At 45.5% G+C, this 23,224-nt stretch overlaps 1 protein-coding gene across 3 annotated transcripts; it reads left to right on the forward strand.

Annotated features, from left to right (window-relative positions):
* Nucleotides 1–4,289: 4,289 nt before the first annotated feature.
* LOC119387944 (arf-GAP domain and FG repeat-containing protein 1) lies at nt 4,290–22,506 on the forward strand. 3 transcript variants are annotated; one of them, XM_037655526.2, is made up of 8 exons: nt 4,290–4,483; nt 6,784–6,877; nt 7,982–8,311; nt 9,200–9,356; nt 9,509–9,577; nt 10,084–10,419; nt 12,010–12,434; nt 21,147–22,506. In XM_037655526.2, the coding sequence occupies exons 1-8, from the start codon at nt 4,320–4,322 to the stop codon at nt 21,189–21,191; spliced, it is 1,620 nt and encodes a 539-aa protein (XP_037511454.1). In that variant the 5' UTR covers nt 4,290–4,319; the 3' UTR covers nt 21,192–22,506. The 3 variants fall into 3 exon arrangements, with proteins under 3 accessions (XP_037511454.1, XP_049269717.1, XP_037511455.1); XM_049413760.1 differs by having other exon boundaries at nt 12,013–12,434; XM_037655527.2 differs by lacking the exon at nt 9,509–9,577.
* Nucleotides 22,507–23,224: the final 718 nt, after the last annotated feature.

A 23,224-nucleotide genomic window follows, 5' to 3' on the forward strand; every position in this document is an offset into this window, starting at 1 on the left:
GGGCTCCGGAAAATTTGATGATGTGGTGTTCTTTAACGTGCACTGACATCGCACAGTACACCGGCCTCTAGCAGTTCGACTCCTCGAAATCCAACCGCCGCGGCCGGGGCCGCTGTGGTGTAGCGGTTACAGTGCTCGGCCGGAGCCGAGCACCGCTACACCACAGCGGCGGACCACTCTGACAGAAAGGACACCCGATGAAGATGGGTCGGTGCTGATAACAGCGTTTCGCTGCTGAGCACGAGATCATGGATTCTACTTTCTGCCGCAGCAACAGCATTCTGTCGAAAGTACACGAGTGCCGATTTTTCGGAGTACATTGTATTAACTCAGGTAGATAGATATAAATGTAGATGAATACAGCCTAATGGTTAACAACACGTACCGGCTCTGGGAGTGGGCCAAGAACCGAGTAACTGTAAATGTAAGAAGAAATGGAAAATAATTTAAACAAGCTTGAGAATACGTGAGAGAAGATGGGTTGAAATAAAGATATAAAATTTGTATAAAATTTTACGACATGAAAAAAAATGAATTAACGGCAAATAAATGCAATTACTCTAATTTAGAAAATCTCATTGACCCGACAAAATAATCCTGTATTGCCTTGCAAGCTTTTCTGTGTTTCGTTTCGTTTTTCCATTAGTGATGGCGCATTAATCCAGAGCCCCGGGCTCCGTTGTCTTTGATATATCTTTTCATCTTAGGGAAGTAGAAGTTCATTGAAATATAGACGCTAGTAATGATTCACAGTGTTAATACAACATAAGAATTGTCGGCAGCACAGGGTTTCGAACCTGTTTCACCGTAGCTCTCCACGAGGCTCTATGGCAATTGCGTTGCAGAGCTCAAATCACCCCGCGTGCCACCCCCTGGCTAAGCCCCCAGTCATAGACGGAGCCAAATGGCGGGTTGCCACGTGGAGTTCTTTAACGCCTTGTAAGGTGCAAAACATTTTGCTGTAAAGTGCTTTCTTATCAATAAATTTTGCGACTACGCGCCAAGTCGAAGAGACCGCTGTATAGCACATCTAAACTGCCCTCATCCAGCGTGCGTTTGCGCCGGCTGACGTACTCCACGAACGCAAGTAGGCATGGGTATACACACTCCCGCGGCCCTCGGCGTATGCTTGCCGACGAGCTGTAAGCTGATCAGTGGGACAGAGGCGAGATCAGATATACGTACGGCGCAGAGTCAGGGGTGCGCGTATGGTGCGTTGCGCAAGGCCTTCTCGCGGGGGCTGAACTCGCGACCCCTGCGAGGAAATACGCCCGCTGGCGTGTATGCTAAGCGCTGGCGCGTTAGCATCCTCCTTCGAAGCAGCGGCTCCGGCCAGTTGACCAGACCCGAAGACTTCACACGTACCACTGCCAGCCACCGGCGCCTGTTTCCCGACAGCTTTTAAAGGTAACTGCTAAAAGACGAAGCAAGTTTTATTGAATGAACGAAATAGGGCGGACTGATCGAAGGCTCGCTTCTTTGTTACACACAACCCGATGAAACCAATAGACGACGAAGATAAGGAAAGTATGGGGGACACTACTTGTAGGCATTTACTGTAATAGTAACACTACGGTTAAAACATACATGTGCCCCTATACCTTCCTTAGTTTCATTGTCTGTTGGTTTCATTAGCTTTTATTGAAAATGACAAGTGTCAGAGGAGTTTATCTCCCCTGCCTTAGATGGTGAGTCATTGGGTCCTATAGCTGCTGCTTCGGCTTGCCTGATAACCTGTTCATCCTCACTGTCTCCCACTGCTCCGCGTTCATGCGTGTGTTGTTTGGCCCCTTCACGATCTTGGGACATGCCCACATTACGTGCTTGAGGTCCACCCACTGGCTGCAGTACTTTCATTGATCTCAGTAGTGTTATGATAACAATGATTATAAGCGATCGGGTTTGGTTTGCTTTAGTTTGGTTCTGCTTTACTGTGCGGTTTGGTTTGCAGTTTGGTTTCGCTTTACTGATGTCACGCGTTCACCCCGCAGAGGAATGGGCGAAGAGCGTGGCGGTATTGAAAAATGCGTTTATTTATGGTACACTTGATACAACCAAAAGTTTCCCAAGAAATACCCATGGTCGTTGTTCTTTTTTTTTTTTTCATTAAGAAATTAAAGGCGAGCAGTAACTTCTGTGAACAAGTGTAGCCATAAGCATAAAATGATGTACAATGTATCAGTAGTTACATGGGAAAATGCGAAATCACTGGCTCTCTTTTATCTTTATGCGTGCATCATGTCATTAAAAATCTCCGCACGTTTCTCGCTTTTAAGTATTTAACGCAAGCATTAAGCAGAATATCGCGAATCATACTCAAGAAGATACATCTTGCTTTTTTTTTCTTTGTGAGTGGAGAACGGATACAAACGACCCGAGTTATAAACCAAATCAAATTATACCGCTTATCTCCTGGCCTAATTGCGCCGAACTTTCTTTTTCTTGCTCTCCTTTTGATTGGTTCGCTACTTATAAAGCACATGCAAGCAACGAATTGGTAGACTCGGGCTACGTGTTTAAGATAAACGTTCAATGCATGTATACGTGTTGAACATATCGAAGCTAGTCCTATCCACCTGCTAAGGGAAACTTTCAATAAGGAATACAATTATCACTTTATTATCGTTTTTTTGTTGATAACTCTTCTTTAGGGCTTTCTTTTTCCTGCTCCACCGTTTGGTATTTTTACCTTGCCTGGATTCTGACGGTGTCTCTTCGGGCCTAGCTCACTTATTGTGCTACCGCTTACAAACATGACTGCATTGAATTGTAAAACAAGCAAAGACTGAACTCCGAGAGGTTCAAGGACTTTCAATGCGCGGTCTGCGCCACAGCCGCGCTAACATGAGAAAGAATGCCGTGAAATCAGTGACGTCACACCTACTTAAACCGGCACCTGGGTTTCAGTGAGAAATTTAGATGTATTACTTTTGCCAATACCACCAAATTAATGTGACTCTTCCAGCGTTGTGTAAGACGCCGAAGGCAGTGATATCTGTGTTCTTCTATACATGACTATCAACTGCTATGACCTGTGTCCGCTACAACAAATACGAACGATATGAGTTACAGCTGCGACGTTTTACAGTTCACGCGTTTTGTCTCGACTTTATTTTAGTTCGCTGCGTGCGACGAAAACGTACACCTAACGATAACGGTGTCACAGTTCATACATCGAGTAAAGGCATATAAGAAACAACACTGGCGTAAAGAAGAACAGACAGCGGTTTCCTTTGCCTTCGGACATGAGGCTGATTTCTCGCAGAGCTATGTGCTCCATGTATACTGCCAAGTAGCAGCCAGCCATCAAGGAGACAATAATGGCGAGAGTCATATAAGACATCCAGCCTGCGTTGTCCTCGGTGGCCAGACCGCACATGATGCCCAGTGGTGTCGTCGAGGAGTACAGCACGGCCATCTTGAGTATCTTCCAGACACCGCAGCCCGTGCGAAGACCCATGACGCCCAGCACAAGAGCGATGGCAATCTGGCTTGTCACGGTCGAGAAAAACAAGCCCACAGTGCCGAACACCGAACTACCGATGTTGAAGCCCTCGACGAAGAAATGAATGCTCGCCAGGAGACCGAGCTTGGTGTAAATGACGCTGGACAAAGGTCGCACGTCGTACGTGTACTGCCTGGTTCCCAGGACGTACCTCTCCACAGTTCGCTCGGACGTCTCGTGTACGGACACGCCGTTGTTGACGGCGAGAAACATCGTGTTCATCACGTGCGCGAACAGCACTCCCGCTGCCGTCATGTAGTCTGCAATGGGTACCTGAACGACGAGTGCTGACTTGTCCACCATCGTCCTCGCAAGCGGAACCATCCTGACGAACCAGTGGGCGAGACCGACGCCTGTGGCCGCGCTAATGCACTTGTTCAGGACCTCCGAGAGCGCACGCTTGCTCGTTCGTGGGGCGAGGGCTGTCATAAACAGCTGGGGATACACGTATGCAGCTAAGACGACGGTAAATGCTGCAGGAACTGCGAAAGAGCTTGCCACCAGAATAGACATGCTTGCCGCTGACTGTTTTGATCTTTTGCTTCTTTTACGTGGCAGTTTGACTGCGCCTACCTCGATTCCTATTCCGAAAATCCCGCCGTTGTGACGTAAGTACTGTGATGTCGCGTTTCTCGTCGGATTCCCTCTACTTCGGTTAACAAGCATTTTAAATAAATCGTCTAAATTGCGCAATAGAGTAAATTCTCACGCAATAATGTGCTTTAGTGTACGATTTTCTGTTACATTGAGACAAAACAACCGCTACTGGCGCGACAATCGCTGGCGCATTGAAACTTCCGGCTGGCAATTCAAAATGGCCGCCAGAAAGAGAACGCAAGAGGAGAAAAATTTAAAAACTCTTCGAGAACTTGCTGCATTACCTGCAAATAAGCAATGTTTCGACTGTCATCAGCGGGGGCCAACGTATATAAACATGACTGTCGGGTCATTTGTCTGTACGTCCTGCAGCGGAATTCTGTAAGTGTTTTTTTCATCGCTCTTCCGAGCAACATCACTCGAGAAGTATGCGTAGTTAGGGCTACACATTCTGTCTGCCACAGTGTGCCCTTCATTCATTTTCCTTCGGAGTGCGCGTCCGCGTCTTCGAGAGGGCGGCCGTAATTGGTCCGTGACCAGCGCCAGTTTTACAGGCGCCGGTAAAGTCGGCCCGCCGACTGTGTAGGTGTATCGCCCATTTGGCAAACGATCCCTCACCGGATGATGTAGCCGTGATTGACTAATCACCCGGGATGTTTCTGGGGTTCCACAGTAGGTGTAAATGACATTCCCATGTGTGACCTTCACTTGCACGGCCCGGCAACTGACGTTGTCTCCATTTGGGAATGAAACCGATTGAGGCATGCAGTAAGCGACCTTCCTAGCTCGGGATTATCGGTGTCCTGGCGTTGTCAGCTATTGGAAGGTCGACCGATAAATTTGCGAATGCCGTGCGCCGTGTTTTCCCCCGTATTCACTACATTCCTTCGTGTCAGTCTCCTGAGCGTACGCTCCCCGTATCCGCCCGAACGTTTTGATTTAGCGACGTTTATTCGGAGAAAATGTGCAGGTCTCGTGGGATACTCGTAGACGTAAAATTGCCTAGTGAACTTCGCGCTCTACCACCGGTATTCATTATTAAGCGCCGCCGATAAAGGGAAGCGGCTGCCCCGTACAATTTACCGGTTTCGTCTCGTGATAATCACCCCATTGTGATTCGCACTGTATTGAAAGAACGCGTTGCGATATCCGCCGCAGCGATAATGTTTTAATTAGTTCGAGCGACACTTCGGGACTGGCCTAATTGGTTTGAAGAAAGAAATGCCTAGCTCGTTTGGACAGTATCACACGTCGTTCAGTTGAGCACACGGAAACAGCTGTTTGATATATATCATGGGCATACACTTTCAGTAAGGCAGGCCACCTGTAAAGAAAGGACCTTGCCCTGCTATTTGAAGGTGACATTTAAGCTTGTGTTCCGGCCACTTGAGTGCACTTTTTACATTATATGGGTGTAATAGGTTTGGTAACGAATGTCGCTGGAAGAATAAAGTTCATTTCTTATTATAGAACTCTTTGCCATCTATTTTATTGTTGACTCTGAGCTTGTCTAGTTTATTTGGGATGGCTCAAGTCTCATAGGTTTGTAGCTAAGTCGGTGAGCTGTCTGTAAAATAAAGCCTTCACTCCTTCTGTCACTTCCCATAGATTTGCACGTCTTGTCAGATTATTTTTCGATGGCTCAATGTAAACTACTACCACATAGCCAAGGTCGCATTAAATGAGAAGGTGGAGCATATTGTTAGGCTCAGCGTTATGACAAAGGCCTACTGCTTCAAGAAATATCTAGGCCGTTGATCTGACCAATACGCACCGTTAAAACCTGCGCAGGCCATGTGGACGTAGGATATCACATTAGACACTTAATGGCTTTTCTATTCAGCCAGTATTGATGAACATAATGATGCCAGTATTGTATGGCATTAATTATTTATGAACTCAATTAGCCAGTTAAATTATTGCGACTCACAACGTTTCTGCTGAACCTGACAACGTTAGAGAAATATGCAACAAAACCAAAACTTGTCAATATTTCTTCAAAAATAAAAGCTTTTTAACCCTTCGGGAAACTTCAATGTTGCAGTGGTATCGCTTGACACAATCTAAGCAGTCCGCAGTGTTTTTCCACACTTTTGCTTCACATTCAAGTGTGCGTTACAGTCGTTCAATTTGACAGAAAATAGCAATGTATCTTAGAGGGCAAACACTGGTTGCCTGTGTGAAACCAACGAAAAGCATTAGCTTTTGAAAAATAAATGATAAGATAAATTTGTGTTCGTTTTACTTAATCATGTGATAAACACACGTGTGTGTGGTGCTTAGTCCACAAATAATTGCATTGAGAACCCGAGCCTGAGGTGCTTAACTGTTTTCATTATTGTTGTATGGTGTATGTACATTATTGTCATGATCCAATTTCTGTCGCAATACTTCATTGTAAAGGGATACATAACGTAGTTTATCTTGGTTGCACCAGCTTGTTCTTTCCTTTTTTTTTTTCTTATAGTGATTTAAGAATGCATGATCCCACTAAAAATGTCTTTCTATTTCACGGCTACAATGACAAAAGTGTGGCAGACAGAACAAGTATCATGATTCTGGTCTCCTTATCTGTCTCTCTGCACATGCCAAATGTCATTGTGCAGCGTTTGGTACTCGTAGTTTTCCTTACCTTCTTCCACAATCTTATCTGGCCGCATTTGCTTTTATCTCTTTTCCAGGCGAGGTTTAAACCCACCGCATCGAGTGAAATCCATCACCATGACAACATTCACACCTGAAGAAATAGAGCAGATAAAAAACAAAGGAAATGAGGTAAACGTGAAAGATATCATAAGGCATCACTAGGAATAATGTGCATTTTTTTTAGGTTGATGTTACATCTTACTTCTAGTGTGATGATGTACAGAAACTGTGCGCAACTGTAATTATTGTGGCATAAGATATGAAGGTTGCAGCTTTCTCCTTGTGTGTGCATGCATAAACATTTCATATTGGGGGCCTGAATTATGAGCGCTGTTAGACTTTCAGAAGCATTTTAGAAAGGATTATTCCTGCATTTCCAGCCACGGTGGCCACATTCTGATGTGAGCTCACGGCAATACTATTTTTGTGCTAAGACCTAGGTACACATTGGAGAACCTCATTATGCCAAAGTATTGTGTGGAACACACTACTGCATATTTACATCAGCAGCATATGACAAAAGGTGTCAGCCTAAATGGTGGTGTAGACATATGGATAGCAACTACCGATATGTTTATTTTTTTCACCCGTCTTTTCCTTGGCGAATCTGTATTTGCACTCTGCACGTCTAGGATTTCCTTGCACAGCCTCGGAAAGCGTTTTGTAAACTGGTAGTAATTTAATATATATGCTCTTTCAACAGGGCCTTAGCCAGGGGGGGGGTTGGGGGAGGTTTCAACCCCCCCCCCCCCGAAAATTTTCAGTTTTGCTTGCATATATATACACGCGCACATATAAACACACGCACGAACATACATGAAGTATGGTTGAACCCCCCCCCGAAAAAAATTTCTGGCTATGCCCCTGTCTTTCAAGTTGAGGCATGTATGTGAATGCTTTCATAAAAATGTTTTGTTGCAAACTTCACATCTCTCACATACAGCTTTGAGCTTGCCTTTCTAGGACACATGTTCTTATCATCTCTGGGGCCATGTCCCCTCCTATACCTACTGTTTAGACAATATTGGTTATTGGTGATGGTGGTTGCAATGCACTCCTATATGTTCTTAAGTGCCACAGCTTCCACGAATTTACTGGTAATGCGTCATGATGACATGACATAAACATAAGGGATTGGCTAGTTGTCACGCAGGGCTCATACATTAAATGAGCGGGCCCGTTTTCTTGTTATGCCGATTTCTTCTGCTCACACGTGATCCGACATGTGTGCAGTACTGCAAGTACGTGTGGCTGGGTCTGTACGACTCTCGCTGCCCCATGGAGCCGGACTCCAGGGACGAACAGCGGACGCGGGACATGATGATCCAAAAGTATGAGCGCAAGCGCTGGTACGTTGAGCCCGAGGTGGCCCTGCAGAGGATGCACGCAGACCAGCAGCAGCAGGGCAGAGCACAGCAGCAGCAGCAGCCGCAACAACAACCGACACCACCACCACCGACCAACCATGTGCCGCATTCCAACTCTGCTGTCATGCCCGACACAAAGCCCCTCTCTAGCCTGCTGGGGAAGAACAGCCTCCCTCTAGTCATTCACAAGTCCCAGGTGACCATCAATGTGCAGCTCACCTAATTTAACCCTTTGTAGTCTGAAACGTTTGCCTACATTCAGGCCATTCTGGTCCGAAAATATTTTGCCAGTTTCGAGTACCGCGAACAAAAAAAAAAACAGCTGTGCAAGAAAAACTCATAGGATGTTTATTTCTGCAGTTGATATATTGTGCCTAAGTCTTTGAGCAACATTTCAGCAGCATGTGGTGCCCAACAACGGACCACTGTGGCTTTGTTGTGTTGTCGGGGGTGGGGGGGCCAACAACGAACCGCAAGGGGTTAATATTCAAGCAGAAGCAAAGTGCACACATACCTCTTAGCTCTTCATTGTTACTTTCCTTTCTTTGAAGGCACTTCATCAGATGATACAGCTAAGGTGCATATAAGGTTGGAAACGTAGATGTGGACAACAAAAAAATGCTGATTGGTGACAGAAATACTGGAGGTGATATTTAGATGAAAAATAAAGAGAAAGATGTGTGAAAATTTTTTTGATGTGTAGTTAAGCTTAGATTTTGTACAGGTGTTCTTACATTCTACTGTCGTCTTTTTTATTTTTTATGAATGCGATAATATAATGTGTAGTTTTATGCTGTTGTTTATATTGGGTAAGAGTCATTTTTATGCATAAATGTTGAATGTGGAGCAGGTAGAAGCTGCAATTCCTCGTTTGCACTCATGTTTCTTTTTTTTTTTTTTTTAATCTAGCGCGCTTTATACTGGGAAATCATTAGGCATGCACAGGAACCCAAGCTCTGCTTTCATGTTGCTTAGATCGAAGCAAGACGACTGAAATCAGACCTAACTTAAATGTTGCTCTTGTCAAGGTGCCCTGTGAAGCTGTTTGATTGCTGTATCTTACATTGCGCCGTCTGTGTCGCAGCCTACGACTCCTAGTTCTGCAACTTGGCCAACACCTATTTCATCAGCCGTTGCCACAACGACAACCAGCCAACCCATGTTCAAGTCAAATGTCGACATTTTTGGCACTTTCAACAGCGACCCATTCAGCTCGGCCTCTGTAAACTCTACACCTACAGGTTAGCGCGACTGCATTCTTCTCTAATTGGTCTTTCTCTGTATTAGTCCTAACATGACTGTCATCTCATGTTGATGTTGTGCATGCATCCGTTGTTCCCTTTCAATGTGGTGTTGTGGTAACAACCCTCTTCCTTTCCACTCTGTCTCGTAGTTCCTGCGAAACCTGCAACATTTTCTGCAAACGGAAACTTTGCAAATTTCGACACAGTTTTTTCATCTGGTAAGCACTGCGTCATTCTTCCTTCTTCGTCTGTGTTCATGTGTACGTGTAGTTACGGGGTCAAAAGTCCTTGCTTGTGCATACAGTCTTCTTTGTTTCTTGCTCCTCTCGCACAGGTGGTATAGAATCACCATGCAATCATGCGTGCTTCTCTTCTCTGTTTGTACGTAACTAAATCACGGCTGCCACCTTGCTTGTTACACCGTCTAAAAATGGCAGACTTTTGTTCCGTTGAGTAACGACGCAAAATTTTGGAGGCGAGATCACTAGTGAGATAAATTTTCGTGGACATAGACAGGTCATGTACGAAATGACAATGGTGGTGTTGCACTGGCTGTCATTTGTGACACTTGCAACTATGCTACTAATGCAATTTTTGGTTTTGTGTGCAATTTTAATGTGTAGGCATCTGGTAGTTGACTTCTTCTCTTTCATAAACTTAAGTACTCTTAATAATGGGTGCTATTACGCAACCTTACTCATCACCGAGCTGTTTTATTTTTCAGGAAACCAGGAGCAAGCGCCTGTGGTGGCGCACACGGGGGTGACAAATAGCATAAACAGCAACCATATCGGGGATACAAGCGGTGGTGGTGGCTTTGTGGCCTCGTTCCCGCCAATGCCGAGCGCGCTGAGTGCAGTGAGCACGCCATCGACTGTGACCCTGTCCGCGGCTGCCGGTGGAGGGGAGCCGCAGACAAAGGTTCCTCCGGCGGATCGATACGCAGCTCTGGCCGACTTGGACAACCTGTTCCACCAGGAGAGTCCGCAACCACAACCACCTCTGCAGCCACCCCAGCCACCTGCCTATCCGCAGGCTTCGGCATTTGCAGTGCCTCAAGGTATGTTTCCCGACTGATAATGCTCTAGACCCTTGATAATTCAAACTCGAGAGGACATCGGGATTTTGTTTAAATTATCGGAAGTTCTCATATACATGACTTGGGGGCAACATAGGAACTAGCGTATAATGTTTACTGTTTTCCAGTGCCGCAGCAACATCATAGATAGCTCTGCATGATTGCCAGTAAAGATTTTTAGACGTTAACGATCATACTGGGCAAAATGTGTTGCTTCCCGTGACAGCTGGTAGCCCCTTCCTATTCTTAAGACGCTATCCCGCATGACACCAGTGTACTGCGGTGAAAGTGATTTCAAGGAGCGTTTGGCATGCGATAGACCATGGCCAGACTTAGGCTTTTTTTTTTCTTCCTCGGTCAGTGTGCGATTCGTTTTTCTAGTTCGGCTGTTTTGTAGACAGTCAAACGGCTTTATTTGCGACTGTTAGTGACATAAAAACGTGAACGTTCAGCTAGAAGTAACAAAGGCCGCAGATATTTCTAGATGTAGATAAGCAACAATTCACCGAACTTGTGCAGTGGGGCAGTTTGAATTAAGTGGCTTTAAAATACATTGAAAACATAGCGGACAAACCAATTGTTTGAATTAATTATCGAGATTCTACTGTACATGAAGCAGTGACTGGGGCACTGGGCTGGCAGACAAAACCCTGCAGTTTTAACTGTCTTCATTATGTCTTGTTTGAAACTTTCACGGAGTCGGGCTTCACTGTATTGAAGTTTGAAATGATGCTGGCACACAAGTGTCGACTTGCTTTAGTTCTTTATTTTTAGTTTTTGCTCTGTTAGGTTACTACAGACTCCATACTCTCTGTATGAAGCCTCAATTCCTCAAACTTACAACAAATCATTTTATGATGTGATTGATTAAGAAAGAGCATGCCAAAATTTTCTAGCATCAGGCTTGTTTAAAAGGACTTCTTGGTACTTTATGGAAGCAGGCCACTTGGTATCGGTTATGCCTGGATAGGCGCAGTAGACGGAGCTGTGTTTTGCCAAATGGCTGGGATGACAAGATAATGGGGAAGAATATGTGAAAAGGCGGAAGGGTGCTGTGTGACGGCAGAGAACCAAGCTTATTATGTCACGCGGAATGTCGAGAAATGCAGAGCGCAAGAGGAAACAATGCTTTATGTGGCATGCGTCCAGCTTTCTAGCAACATGATCATGGTGGGACTTGCGACCACTGGACAGGCTGACCTATGCGTGCATCAGCAGTCCACACAACCGTGTGACCACTTCCTCCTACTTTTGTGATGTGCGGTGATACCGCGATAAAGAAATTGCACTTGTTTAAGAATGTGCGCTTTGTTTGGTGCACATTCTTAAATTGTCGCATTAATAAGGATCTAATTGGCAGTTTTCTGCAGATTTCAGGAATTCTTGCATTAGAGCTGCAGTTCAGCTGCTACGTAATAAAGCATGAAAGCGAGATTAAAAATTGCGTTCAATACCCCATTATATCTGAGGGAAGTCTTGCATGTAAGAAAAAGCATGGACATGGTCATGTGAATGCACTGACCAGGGTGTTTTCGCACGCTTGTTGTGACGATACCATCTCGCTTCTTACAGCAGCTGCCGCGACTCCCTCCAACCCATTTGCGGCGGCAGCTCCGGTATGGAACATGGCAGCCCCCGCACAGTCCGCCAGCACAGCATCAGCGTTTGCGACACCCAACCCCTTTGAAGCTGTGGCACCCACGGGAGGAGTCTTTGGTGGCCTGGACGGGATGGGTGGTGCTGGCAGTGTGGGCGCAGGCGCCTCAGTGTTTGGTGGTTCTCCCAATGGATATGCCTTGGCTGGCACACCCCCTGTGGTTCAGCAGAAAGGCATTGGCTATGTGGGTTGGGGCAACAGCGGATTGGCCGCAGCACCCGGTGGCATCGTAACACCGGCAGTGGCTCCTTCAGCCTGGCCTGCCATGGGCAAGGCGGCAGGACCCATGGCCACAGATTGGTCGCAGGTCGGGTCGCCAGCGGCAGCCAACCCTTTTCTGGTGAGAGCAAAGGGTGTATAATATTCTGTTTTTAGTGGCTAGCAATTAATTTTGTGACCTATTAGAGACAACTATAGTCTGGCACAACTTTAAAAGGCAGCGGCTTGTCCACCTCAAAGGCAGATACACACAAGCCTGCATCAATGCGCGCACATTCTAGACAGGCTTCTTGGGCAGGATGAGCCATGATGCTGCCAGCGGAGGATGTGGCCGACAACATAAACAGGATTATTTCTTTAGCCGCAGAGGCAATCTACTGCAACGCTTCGGTTATCATGGCGAGGCCTTTCCTGTCTTCTCAAATTGCACCCTACTATACATCTGTGTTCTTAGAATCGACCTGCACAATTACCAATTCAGTAGAATCCCTAATGGGAATTTGGAAATGTATGCATAAATCAGGGCATCTTGCTTAGTTTGCTGAATGACTATGGGGAAACCTACTAGGTAAGCACATTGAGAAATGGATTGAAATTGACTGAAAACAAATATTGAGTACCGTATATTGCCGATTATAAGTTTTCTTTTTTTTCATAAAATGACCTTCCAAAGTTCTGGGGTCGACCTATAATCGGAGTCGACCTATACGCGGAATCGTAAAGTCGACTTATCTGTGAGGTCCGATGAAAGGTCGTCGTCCTCGGATTCACTGCTATTCGACGTATCAATAACATCAGATCTACCCAACGCGTGTGCGCCGCTTCCGGAGCTGGACATTTTTGCGATCTGCCGCTACAATCGCGAAACTACGGAGCGCATTTAAAAATCACCACCGCGCAGCATTAATGCGAACTGCTTGGGAAACAAGGTCTCGAAAGCAGCATTTCAAACCTTTGCTAGAGGGCTAACGATGCTCTATGGAAGAAAGAGGAATTTATCTTGCGATACGTCCTGCAGTTTTGTTTTCATACAAAAGAAACGATTTATTGACAAACCATGGGCGTTCCACGGAAAAGCTGGCAGCGCCGTGTGGACTGGCAGCACTTCGCGGGGAACTAAACCACATGACCAGATACATGCGCCCACAAGTGTCTTCGCTGCTTTTTGCACTCCCGCCTGTTCGCCATTTCTGCATTTCGCTGTGCTTGCGAACAGTGGTGTGCGCGATTTGCAACGCTGCCCAAGGGATGCCAAGATTCCACCGCTACGCCGGCAACAGTACAGCGCTGCTTTCAAGCGGCAAGCGATGCTCTACGCAGAGTTGGAAGCAACATTTCAGCAGGGATTCGGATTTGATGTGTTGGAAAAGTGCATGAGGGAATGGAGAAAACAAAGGACCAAGATCTTCGCGTGCGCTGCTACACGCTGTTCGTTTCGCAAACCGAAGTCTGGACGATACCCTGCCGTTGAGGAGGCGATTTGGATTGGGTTCACGACCAAAGAAGCAAAAACCTGAGTGTTTGCTACGATGATATTGAACCAAAAGCGTGTACTGTCACAAAGGATATGTGCATCTCGCAAACCGAGCTCAAAGTATCCAAGAAATGGGTCACGAACTTCATGAAACTTCATCTCATTATCACCAGCATCCCTTCTGACGGCGAGCAGCAGTAGTGGCTCACACGATGGCAATGACCGTGACTGCGTCCTTCTCTCAAGTGATGACGAGTCATAAGCAATGTTTCACGGGCAAATAAATGTTTCTTTGCATCACTCCCTCTTCTGAAAAACTTATTGGTGAGCTATGGCCGCAGCATGAGGCTGTGTACGGAGTCAACATTTTTTTTTGCCTAGAAGGGGTTGCAAGTTGGGGTGTCAGCTTATAATTGAAGTCGACTTATAATTGGCAATATATGGTAACTGTTAATGATAATTTTAATTAAACCACAAATGCAAGCATAACCTTCTCTTGTCACCTGGTGCCATTTTTAACTGACACTGTAGAATCTTTGCCATCACCTATGATATGCTCCCTATTCACATCACCTATGATACATCACCTATGATATGCTCCCTATTAGGGCTGTGCAGTATCGCAATACAAGAGTATCGTATAGTATGTTAAAGATACTTTTGAGTATCCGTACTTCTGTATCAAGGTACATTTGCAAAATGTATTTGTATCCCAGTAGTAAAATTTCTTTACGATGCTTTGATTACAGTAAAACCTCGGTGATACGATCACGGCTCGTACGAATTTCGGGGTGATACGAATTTTTCTGTGGTCCCGGCCAAGGCCCATTAGCCTGCAATGTATTGGAATACGGTTGTTGCGAACCGATTTGCACCCCGCGACATTTGATACGAACGTATGCTAGCGCACAGGTACGAACAGGTGCTGCGCGCGCTGTCGCGGAAGACCCGGCAGTCACGCGCGGGCGTGGACATGCGCGCTGCGCGACCATCCACGGTGCGTCGTTGCCTCCGAGATAGTGGGCGCGAATCTTGGAGGCCTTTAGGCGCCTTCGCGTTTAGGTTACAGATGAAGTTGACGTCGGGGTTTTTTTTCCCGACGCGTTGACGCGTGCTCCTGCGCTTGAGGCAGCAGTGTCTTCGTACTGTATTAACACGTGCCTGCCACGTCGACGCACGCCATGTCCCTGCAATCAGACGTTCTATGAAACAAGACTGAAACTTGTGTTGCGGGTCTGTCATGAAGTCCTATTAAAGGTGGACGAAGGCGCCAAGAGACGAAGCGGACGGTCTTGGCGAAGAAGCTTGGCCTCTATCTATTGTGTGCAAAGCGCTTCTTAAGTCACTTTCGCCGCAGTACTCTCGTGTCATGCAGAAAAGCGTAATAAGTTTAGGAAGGGACTATACTAGGGGTCACGGGGCACAACACACGTGGTTCATTAATTACACACGCGCGCATGCACCGTACATTTACGAGTACAAGTATGATTGTTGACGTCTAAAAACTTTACTGGCAATCATTCAGGGCTGTTTATGACGTCGCTGCGACCCTGAGAAACACTGAATAAAAACGTATGTCAACTTTTTTTTTTTGTCGCATACTAATTTTCCATGTTTTCTGGTGATACGAATTTCGGATGATACGAATATTTTTGATAACCCCGCGAGATTCGTATCACCGAGGTTTTACTGTATATCGATACAGTGCAGGACGCGGGTGTCTCGTTACTTTTTTCTTAGAGAAATGAGGTAACGTATTTTCAAGCAGAAATGAAGACGTTTTTTATGCTAAGCCAAGCTGGGGCGCGCCGCCGGTTGGCGACACAGTGAGGGCAGCAAAGGGTTCCCCACACGCACAGAATGGCATATGTGGTAAAAGTGCCCGATGCCGCTGACGTTAGAATCACAGGAGGAGTGTTGTCATCCTCTGCCTACAAAAGTAACTGTCTCTCTCAAGACAGGTGTCGCACCCCTATTTTTTTTCGGGCAGAAAGCCATTTCACAAGTTGGCAAGTCTTGTCTTGAGGCCGAATCGACGCTGTTGAAATGATAGGCTACAGTATTTGGGAAGGTGTTGTTGCTTAAAGGGGCCCTGCAACACTTTTTCAGTATGGCCAGAAAACGCTGCCGATCGGTAGTCGAGGCTCCCGAGAACACGCGAGCCAAACATTATATGGCAGCACGCGGCCTGGGATTTACAATAAATTCGCAAAGTCAGCTAAAAAGCGCTTCCTCTTCTCTCGGCAAAAAAATGATGCTTACGGCGTCACAGGCAGGTTCCACGCCATTGGCTTATTTGAACATGGCGCGCTGAGTAGTTACTGCGGCTGCCGCAAGAGGCCGTCACTCACCCGCGCGCGCGCAAGTGTTCGCACTGAAAGTTAGCCACACGTTCGAAGAAAAAAAAAACGTGCTCAGGTCAGGAGGCGCACGTGACGCACCTTCTTCCGCCGTGCCATCTCTTCCTGCTTAGCTTCCAGTGCTTTCGTCGGGGCGAGAGAAGAGAGAAAGCAATTACAACGTGCGACAGATCTTTGTAACTCCACTCGTACTGGACGGATTCTAAAAATTTTTGCGGCGTTCGATTCGTGAGGCAATAAGTGCCTTTAGTGAAGCCATTCGATGGCTACTTGGAAAAGTGTTGCAGGGCCCCTTTAAGTGTAATTACTGCAACATAGTTCTCAGCAAAACAGACCTTGTGTCTAGAATGAATGTATACTTTTTCTCAATGCACTGGCATTCGCTAGTGATTAGAGTGATGTTCTTGATTTGCAAGTTTCAATGTGTTGGAACATTAATCACAATATTATCCTGCACCTAATAAATGTCTTAACACAGCATCAGCATCCTCAAAATAAAAAAAGTGTTCCAGTATTTGTATTCTCATATCTGTATCCCTGTAACTGTATTCCGGTATACTTTTTTCGTCTTTTTGCAAATGTATCTCCGAAATACCTGTTACTTCAGACAAATGTATCTCAGCATCTGTATTTTAGGCTTGCAACACACGTATTTTGTTATCTGTATTCCGAAATACTTTTCTGCGTATCTCTGCTCAGCCCTGCTCCCTACCTCCTAGAAAATAAGCTTTGTGGCATGTCGAGTTCTTTCACAACAATAGGCAGATTTCCTTTACGGTTCACAAGATACACCGGTAGAGCTGGAGGCCATTTGTACAAGTAGTATCCAACAAAAGCAGGGCTGTAATTAACTTACAAGAGTAAGTGGTGACCAAAGCGTACCTCAATAGTACAGACCCATTTTAAGCATGGTACTAACGGTTAGAACATATATAGTGGAATCCTTGACCAAGTCTGCGGAGCCTAATGAACTACATCACCCACGACATCCTTACAACTTCAGTGAAATACAAAGCTGAATATATTAAACCTGAAGATTGCAAAATGCTTTGACATACTTTTGGTGACTTGAAATACAAAATGTGAATACAAAGCCCATATGAAGCTTATGAACTCCACACAGCTGCAAAAGTTTCTCGATATTGTGAAAGTAGGAATTTACAGATAAAGTCATGAATGGGTAAAACCAAACACCAACTTGATATGTGTTTAGACACATGATAGACGATTTAAAGGGGTACGGACACCAATTTTCAAACCTGAGTTTACTCTGCCATACAAATCTCCTGTGTACAGAGATAGCTCTGAGCAAGTGTGCAGTGATTCCACTCCTGCGCTAACTGTGCCATCCTGATAATATCGACGGAAATTGCGCCATACTGCGCCAGAGTCTCGGGTTTGTGGGCATCTATCACCAGCAATCGCACTGCCAGCGTGTAACAACATGCGCAGCTTGATCTTGGGGCTGCCAAAGTTACAGCCATGGAACAAGAATTATTCCGCTAAATGAACAGCGTTTACACATGCATACCGCATAAGCCACGATGCCATGTACGGGGCCGACGCAGCTTCTGTTGTGCAAGTTGGCTTGACGGCAATACGTGTTCTCTGCAGAGGATCGTTACGTCTAGGCCGATCGGTAGCGAAAAAGTGTGGTGGCAATTCATCGGCAAGCGTCGTTCGTTCCAGAAATGCTGCTGGTAGCTCGCCTCAAGCATCGCACAGCACGTAATTAAGGCAATGTTCAGTAATAACTACATGCGTGCAGCTGAAATGTCTCCCTTCTGTTTGTGGACATCGCGGAATGAAATCTGGGAACACTTGCAATAGATATATGGAACAATATCGAATTTTCCGTGCTCCACGTCTATGGAAGAGCACCCAGAAGAGTTTTCTTGCAATTCCTTCCACCAGCACATCTGAGTTTGTAATCGCTCTTGCGGTAAATACCCCCTAAAAGGTTCTGCTCTTTCGAGCTCGTGAGTGCTCTGGTCCCAATTCAAATTTTTAGGAGCTTGCTCGCCAAGCTTCTTATGCTCGCGCCTTGTCCTCACCTCTGTGACCGTCGGCGCGGCAGCACACACCACGCTCGGCGCAGCTGCGCTCTCTCCGGTGATTTCAAGAATGCTCACTAGATGGCGCCGCCGCTCAAGGCGGCACACACCACGCTCGGCGCAAGCGCTAGTTGGGTGACTGCTCGCTGGCCGCACCGCTCGTTTCGCTGGCTTCCTTTCTCTTCGCCGGGAGCTCACTAAGTGAACTCTCTTCGTTACCGCTCCGCAGCATGAACGGCAGCAGCGCGACGGGCTCGCAACGCAGCAGCTAGGGAAGATCGCGCCTTGCCAATAATCAGCCAACACATGATGTCACGTTACGTTCTCCGATGCGTATCGTACGACTGCAAACGTCCCACCACCATCAGGGGCACTTGTATCGATGTTGCCTTCTCGAACTTTCCATTGCGTCCCATCATCGATGACCCCTAGGCAACATACTTTACTGATCATAAAGCAATCATCTTTAAAGGGAAACGAGTCCCCAAGCTCATCGAGGGACGCCCTTCTTGTACTTTGTAAAAGAACATCTCTTGTGTATATGTAATGCATATAGTTCAACCATCATAAAGCAATCATCTTTAAAGGGAAACCAGTTCCCGAACCAATCGAGGGACGCCCTTCTTGAACTTGGTAAAACAACATCTCTTGTGTATATATAATGTTTATAGTTCATCCAAATGTATATATACTTCATCAAAATGTATATAGTGCACCCAACCGTAAATTAAAAAAAACATTGTGGATGTAATGTATGTATAACAACGTTGTCACGTCTATATATGATGGTAGAGAAATGTGCACGGAGCATTCGCAGATTACCCGATCATCTCCGAGCAAGCTCCTCTAACATCATTCACTTCGTGGATATGGCGGTGAATTTTTGTTAGGTTTATTTAAAAATGTCATCTCATTAATAAAAGCATGCCTTCCTGGTCAGAGCAGCCGCAATTCGGTTTTAATATACGCAGCTGTCAGTAGCGGGCCCGTCGCTGACGGCCCTGGCGTCGGAAGGCCCACTGTGAAACGGGCCTTCCGACGCCAGAAAAAAAATATGGCTTCTGCCTCGAGTCATCTGAGGTGAATGCATAAGGGACCCTGTGAGGTTTTTATTTTTTTTTTCCTCCCCCTCACTGCTCCCTAGAGGTCACGAAGGGGTTTTTGGCGTGAAATGAAATGTCCTGGCCATATACAACTCTCCTGTAAAATGAAAACGAAGTTTGTTAAATCATGTTGTCCCCCGTTTTTCGCATTTTCGGTCACTTTCACAGAAGCTTGACTTGAAGCGGATCTCCATCTTCCACGCGTGCACAAACAATAGTCTGGAAGCCCTGCGAGAATGCTCTTTGCTACAGCTCAGAGAGGCCTCAGAAAGAGGGAAGGGAGGGTCGGAGGAGGTTGGCTTTTTGAGGCTAGCTAAGTGACGTCATGTTGCGCCCAGCAATACATTCGATTGAGAAGAAAAAGAACCTGGCTTTTGCCTTGGAGTCGTCTTGGGGGAAGGCATTAGGGACATGCAGTGTGACTCTTTGCATTGAAGCACTGTTGTATGTCGCGGCGATTGTCTAACAAGTCTGCTGATAACCACAAAGACGTGTTTAGAGTGTAATTTCATAAAGTACAGTTTTATTGATCCAGTATTCTGTTTATTTGCTAGTGTTGAAAATAATCGCTCAAGAACACTCAGCTGCATGACGCCCTTATTTTTGCAATATCGAGTTAAATAGGGAGCGCTCCTGAAATTTCTCCATGAGATTTGCAGTGATACGAAAAATTTGTAGCTCTTCATAAGAGCCCCATAATAATTTTGAGGTGCTTGAATTTAAATGCGACTTGCTTCTCCAGTGTACCCCAAGATGTGAAATTAGCTTCTCCAGGGTGCTCCCAGATGCAAAATTACCTGCTCCAAGGTGCTCCAAAAGGAAATTCTTGCTGCTCCGAAGTGCTCCAAAACGAAAATTTTGCTGCTCCGAAAATTGCTCAAAATCAGAAGTCCTTGGTAGCATCACTGAAGTATGGAGCTGAGTAAATGCTGATAAGATATTTTATTTTCATTTTAAAGTAAATTTTGCATGGCACACCAATTAACATGGACACTAGCGCGTCCTCAGGCTACAGTACTAATTCTGGTGACTTCACGCACCAGTATGGCTAGTAGCGATGACATCAGGCACCAAAAAATACAGTATGGCTGCTTGTGCGTCACCAATGGAGCCACGGCGCGGAGCGGCCGCGGAAATGTCACGATATCTTGTGCGTACGCATGACGAGAAGCTCATGCCATGTTTTGACATCAGGGTACTGTAGGAAGCAAAACTAGCTTTTAAAAACATGCTCTAATTACTTTTTTAGGGCGCACTCGTGCTTACCTGTACATTTTCTAGGCTCTTGAAGGCTTGGCCTTTCATTTGACGCAAGAAAACGACAAATGAAAATTTTCATGTCAGTACACTTTTAAAGTACAATGCACTTGACCACAGTAGGGCTTTTCTAAGGCCATGTCAAAGGCACACAAGTCTGCCCATTATTCATATTTCATCCATGCCTTCTTGTGAAACGCGTTTATTGGTTTAGGTTTATTGGTTTAGCGGGGCTTTTACATTGTTGAAGCTGCGTTTGACGCAATATAGCTTTGGTTGCTTTTGCGCCAGAAAACCCGACGCAACCAACCAACCAACCAACATTGTTGAAAAATGTGAAAGTTCTTTCTCCAGTAACGAACAGCCAATGGCAGTACGCTTTACTGCACGGTACTTAGGTAGCTCTTTCCGCTATTGCTGTTTCACTGCTATGCATAGCTGTGATACCGAACCAAGTGCCCCCAGAGTGCAGTGTTGGGGGGGGGGCAGGGCAGGTAGGCATGTAGATAGAAACATGCTTTTTTTTATATGTTTAACGTTGGGGCAGTTTCCCATACATATACTTCATAAATTTTTCTCTTGCAGAGCGGTCCCATGCCAAGAGCCAATTCCAGCAACCCATTCCTCTGATAGCAGGCCCCAAACCACCGCAACTGGAAGCACCCACCTGCAAGTGGGATAATGACCAGGAACAACGTGCTACTAGGAAGAAGGGGGGAAAAAAGCGGCGCCATTTTTCCTTTCTAGTGCCCCATTTTGCCTAGGTTGCACACGTAGCTGTGTATCTTCTTGCTGGACAAAGTGGACACGTTTTCATTAGCGAGTAACAGTTCGCCTTCTTCAGCTGCTGTATGCCTTTTTGTCCTTATTTTTTTGAATTTTTTTTAACTAAGTGCCACACAGCAACTTCTTCTAGTCTCTTAATTTTTTTTTTTTTGCCACTGAGGGAGAGGAGCAGTCAGTGAGCGAAAGTAAGAGGGAAGTAAAGAGAAAGAAAGAGAAAACGTCCAGGGCGTTCCTTTTCTTTTGCTTCCCTTTCTTTTGTGGGCATCGAACATTGGTGAGAAGCATTAGTTCTGTCTAACCCTATTTCGTTTTTGCTGCTTTAATTTTGTGTTGTGAGTGTTTGTGTTTTGTCCGTTGCTTGTCTCACTCTCTCCCATTTCCTAGAACTTTCAAAACCTGTTGAAAGCTTTCTTGCTCTTTTGTGCACAGTATTTTAATAGAGAAGTTGTAGGGGGAAAGGAAAGGGTTGATGGATCGGTGAGTAAGTTGAGCTGGTTGTGAATGGTAGTAGAAACTTTTTTTTGTTCTTTGTTTCCTTCTCAAAGCTTAGCCGTGTTCACAACCGTGCATAACCTCCAGAAGGCATAACGTTACATGGGGCGGAATGGTTTCTCGACTGCGCTTCCTGTGTAAGCCATACTGTTTGCCAGATTTAAAGAAAAAAATTGGAGATAATTGAATAAAAAAACAATGTGGAACAAAATTTTAGAAACTCCAAAGGGGGCACTGAAGACATGTCTTTTTTTTTTTTTTCAGTACCATGTGTGATATTTCATACTGTATGTGGCGTGTGTTGCTGTTAACAGCAAGCCGAGCCAAAGGGTCATTGAGGAGTTTGCACATACAGAGATTAATTAAAGTGCAAAGTTCTGGGGCGTTCTCTGGCCCGAGCTACGTTGTCCTTCGAGTGGGGACGTCGCGCCATGCACTTTGCACGTTCAGACACTTAGAGGGATGCAAATGGAATCCAGTGAATACCAGCTGTAGTAGCAGATGCCAGGCATGTTAAAAGCTGCTCAGAGCATCCAATTCCTTCATGTACATATTGGAGATTTGTTTTAAAAGATTCTGTATCATATCTGTTGAAGTACGGGAATCATGAGAATGCTTTATTGCAATTTTTTGTCTGCAATAAATAGCATAGCATGCTTTCATAGAAGTTGCCTCGTGCTTTTTCTTTTCTTGTGGGCAGCAATGGACCTTTCGTGCCATGGCTGATGATATGAGCGGTGAGACTTGCAAGAGCTGTGGCCTGAAGGTGTTGCTTGCATATTGTTATGTACAAATGGGCAAGCATTTGTCTTTGTAATAACCAGCCTTCTATGATATTGTCTTATGCCAGCTCACACCTACCAAACATAATTGGGTTGTGTGCTTTCATATTGCATCCGTAAATGACATTGCCAATAAGCCAGTTAAAAAGTGAAAATAAAACTGGTCTTTGTGGAGGATGGTTTAAAATACTGGAAACAAATTTCTGCGTGGCATCGGGCAAATCCTGAGAGGCCAGAACGAGAGCTTAAGTGTATATTTAGGAGGCATCCTTAGTGGGGCTAGCATACAAGCTGAGTGAACTGTCAGACGGTTTGACCGGTGAACATTCTGCAATTGCAAAGAGCTTTGGATCACTATATGTTCCAAAGTACAAACCCATTTTGGTGAATATCGAACGCTCCTTTTCTGCATGCCAAAGCTCTGCGAAAGAAAGGCACAATGAGACGCCCAGAAATGGATATGGTGCTTCTCTGCCGCTGCTTTCACTATTTTTCCCGTACAAGTCGTACTAGATTTCAGATAAATCTTAAGCGATGCATCATGCCTCATTCTCTTTTATCAAAATTGTATAACTCTACAAAATCTGGAGTTTAGTGGGCCAT

This window comes from Rhipicephalus sanguineus, chromosome 3 (genome assembly GCF_013339695.2).
Source record: "Rhipicephalus sanguineus isolate Rsan-2018 chromosome 3, BIME_Rsan_1.4, whole genome shotgun sequence".
In the NCBI taxonomy this organism is placed as follows: domain Eukaryota; kingdom Metazoa; phylum Arthropoda; class Arachnida; order Ixodida; family Ixodidae; genus Rhipicephalus; species Rhipicephalus sanguineus.

Coding starts and splice junctions, on each gene's coding strand:
- LOC119387944 (XM_037655526.2), top strand. CDS start 4,320: ATGGCCGCCAGAAAGAGAACGCAAGAGGAGAAAAATTTAAAAACTCTT. Junction 9,578..10,083: donor CGACACAGTTTTTTCATCTG/GTAAGCACTGCG, acceptor TTTATTTTTCAG/GAAACCAGGAGCAAGCGCCT. Junction 10,420..12,009: donor GGCATTTGCAGTGCCTCAAG/GTATGTTTCCCG, acceptor CGCTTCTTACAG/CAGCTGCCGCGACTCCCTCC.